The sequence below is a fragment of the Amblyomma mixtum genome, chromosome 4, assembly GCF_055824585.1.
Source record: "Amblyomma mixtum isolate Tamu chromosome 4, ASM5582458v1, whole genome shotgun sequence".
Taxonomy (NCBI): domain Eukaryota; kingdom Metazoa; phylum Arthropoda; class Arachnida; order Ixodida; family Ixodidae; genus Amblyomma; species Amblyomma mixtum.
Genome location: NC_143015.1, coordinates 149,199,160 through 149,202,898, shown reverse-complemented (window position 1 = coordinate 149,202,898; position 3,739 = coordinate 149,199,160). Strand labels below are relative to the sequence as shown.

The 3,739-nt window shown below is 45.0% G+C and overlaps 1 protein-coding gene across 1 annotated transcript; it reads right to left on the bottom strand.

Moving 5' to 3' along the window:
• Window positions 1–257: 257 nt before the first annotated feature.
• LOC149348726 (sorting nexin-24-like) lies at window positions 258–1,759 on the bottom strand. Its single transcript, XM_089588292.1, has one exon. The coding sequence runs from the start codon at window positions 1,605–1,607 to the stop codon at window positions 1,098–1,100; it is 510 nt and encodes a 169-aa protein (XP_089444418.1). The 5' UTR covers window positions 1,608–1,759; the 3' UTR covers window positions 258–1,097.
• Window positions 1,760–3,739: the final 1,980 nt, after the last annotated feature.

Genomic DNA, 3,739 nt, shown 5'->3' with positions numbered 1-3,739 from the left:
TTATAAATAAGAAGAAACAATAACAATTGAGGTTGCTGGATCAGGTACCACTGGCATCATGTGGTTGTTTTTTCTTCTACTTTCTAGTTAATTATCTTTCAGCTATAAAATGACCACGTTACTAATTTGCAACCAACCAACAGCACACATTAAAAAAAAATTCCACTCTGTTTCCCTTGGTTTCAGTCACTGTTGGTTTGCTTCATACATATTTTATAGTGTACCTGGTTCTTACAGGACATCAAAGCAGAAAAGAATTGACCAGTTTCCAAAATAATGCTTTATTATGTGACTTCAGCAGAATTAAATTAGCAGGAATGCTGAGTGGTTACAAATTGTTTTGTAAGTGAATTCAAAAATATTTTCAAAACACTAAAGGAACAAGCATCCACCCCTACGCTACCTGCCAATGTTGACCTACATTTCAAAACAGCATTGTGCACGAGTACTGCATGGCAGTCTGATTAGACAGGACAGTTTCTAGCTACTTTACATTACATCAAAAAGTAAACATCGATTGTCAAGATATTGTAGGCCCTGTTATTGCAAATACATGGTGTTAAAGTGCAGGTAAAGTTGTGACGCACATTGGCAAATGCCTTGCATATCTTTATAGAGGCAAGTATGTCCATAGATGCTTTGCAGGACCGCAACACAGAATAGAAAAAAAAAAAGCATCAACAATGCAATATTGTAACACACCATTATAATTCGCTATATAAGAAAAACTTAATAGTCACGAATACTGAAGCCTTAGTAATTGTTACTTTAAAGGTTGTCAGGAGAATGTAGTAAGGAAGAAACTAAACGTCAACATAAACGTCGCTACATCTGCTCAACAAACGAAAAATACGCTTCTATATAACTTTACCTGAGCTGTGGCCAAAACTGTGACTCTGCGAAAAGCGGAAATTCAACGCGAAGCCCTGCATCCCTCTAAGAGATGCAGAAAAACTAAAACGCGCGTCGCTGATGACGTCAAGGCAGACATCGCTGAGGGGGAGGCGATGCGGAGTAAGGCTAGTACGACTAGCTGCACATCATTCACGCTGACGTAACGTATCGAAAATAACCGACCGAAATTAGTGTAGCTGCCGTTAGTCGTCATAGTCATAACCAGCAAAGAGACCATTCATGACACCTTGCATGACGATGTCGGGAAGCGAGTCGCTGCTGGAAGTATCCAAATACGGGTCCTTTGGGAAACCGAGAATGGGCTGGTGCAGGGGTTTGAACTCCTGATCGTCGCTGTCGACGGACCCGTTGCTAGCGGCAGGCGACAGCGGAGCAGGCACTTCGAGGAAAGAGAGCAGCTGGGACGACAGGGCCGGAATCCGCACTAGGTCCTGGAGGTAGCGTTCGAGCCCCGCGCGCCGCTGTTCCAGCAGTTTCGGGTTCAGGCCGCGGAGACGCTTCGGCGGGAACCCCGAAGGCGCTTGGCTGCCCAACATGCGCTTGACCTTCTTGTGGAGAGAGTGGAATGTGCTGTACCTGCGCTCCAGCCGGTGACAGACGCCCGAAACGGTCACTTCGACGCAGTACACGATATACCGCCGCCCGTTCGGAATGTCCACTTGACGGTACGCGGGCACGAATACGCGGATCATTGCGCTGCGCGAATCCCACGCTCCGTCACCACCGTCACATCGCGCCGAAGGGCGTAGAACGACGACTCACGGGCGTGTTTACGCCTCAGGCGCGCAACTTCACGGAAAACGCCTGGCCCGTGGCCTGGGCTGCGCCATGCTCGTTGCGACATCTCACCTTACCGTCGACAGATGGCGAGATGATCTCACGCTGAATAGGGAGCCTACATGTCGCGCCCCCTCCCTAACGCTGAATCAAGAAGATGGGGCAGTTTCGGTTTCTGTTTTGAAAGCATCTGAATATGTAACGGGAGCAGTAGTAAGCGTGTTTACGCTTTTACGAATTAGCCCCTATTCACAAAAGTACCACCAATTTTTTCTTTGTCGAATAGTTTTCGTTCTTGCTCGCCCTGCCGTAATCATACGCTCTTTGCATTTTAATCACCCGCACCTACAGGTGCGGGTGATATGCAAATCCTTGCATATTTGGTGGCCAGAATTAAAAAATTTCTTCTCTGCAGACTATCGACCTATTCGGGAGGAAAAATCGTGGACAAAGCAGCATAATGTGTCCTGCATAACATCAACGTTTATTTGGATTGTAAGTAATTATTGAGAAACTACTGACCGCTGCGAGTACAGTTTGTCTGCAGTGTCTAGAATATTCTAGGCATGTTAGTTTGTCGAGGTGATCTCAGCATCTGAACCACTGATCTCCACTGCGGATGGAGATCAGTGAGCTGACCTCACTTTAGACTGACCTAGAGCACTGGAACTCTGGCTGACCTAAAGTCACCGAGTTCCACTTACTTAACAGGTTGCGCCACCTGCCGGGCGGAGAAGCAACCAACGACCAGGTTCGTTAATTGGCCAAATTGCGCGGTTGCTTTGAAAATACTGCTCCGACTGCTCTTTGAAATTAGGTTGGCTCTACGTTATTGAGGCACACTAAATGAAATTGAAGTCACAAGCCAAGGGTCATCGCTACTCTTACTAAAAAAGATGCCAAAATGTGACAGTAACTTTCAAAATAAACCGCGCAACCCGCCCGCACACTTCAGTTGCTTCCACGCCCGTCATATGGCGCAGCGTGTTAGATTTGCGTCTGGGCTCTTATCCCCCAAAACCCTACTTTCAGCCGACAGTAGTTTAGGGTAACGTAGGCACATGCCGATGTTAACCTACTTCTCAGAGAAAATAGAACACAATATTCTACTGTGTGTGCGATGCTTTTGCCCGATTAGTCGATTAATTTGCTCAGAAAAAAAAAAAGAAATCTTCGAAAGCCATGTATGCCAGCCTCTGTATGTAGGGTGCCGGCATGACGATTATTGCGAAGAGACGGGGAGAAGTATTCACAGAACACAACGATAACGTAAGAACCATTTTTTCTTGTCCTTTATGTTTCCTCTCGGGATACTAAGTCGGACCTCTTCAACAATTCTCAAATATCCCAATTCTTGGGTATATACGTGAATAAAGTCCGAGGTCACTTTCATATCTACCGTACACGTTTTATTTTCCACAGCGCTATCTCATTAACGGTCTTTGCACTGTATCTCTATTACAAAAAGGCATAAATGCTTGTTCTGCCTTCTAAGCAGACAAGGGAAAGGAAATGAGGGGCTCATTATGTCATACATGAAAGAAGCCAAGAATCACCGAAACCAAGAAGCATAGGGGAGCTTTTCTTGTAATTTGCAGTGCTGATGAACGGGATATTAATAGTGTAATTATTTTATCGCTTAAAGATAATTTATTAGAAAGCAATAGAAAAAGCATGATGCCACCGGTGGAATTCGAACCCACGACATCCGAATTCTGAGTGCGGTGCTCTACCGAGTGAGCTATAGCCACTTTTTTTTCTTTATTGCCTGACTTCGGCGAAACAATAACAGCGTGCAAAACACAAAATTTAGTTAGCTGTAGCCACTTAACACCTCACGCTCATGCTTGACAGGAAAGAGGCCTCTGGAACTTCATTTCATTTCATTTATTTTTCCCTTAAAGGCCCGAGGGCATTACATAAGGGGGGAGCAAACTCAAGATTTGTACCAACATGACAAGAACACTACAAAGAAAGAGAAAAAAAAATAACAGTGAAAAGGAATAGAAATGTACAGCAGGTAAGGGGCGTCGAAAAGGTTATACAA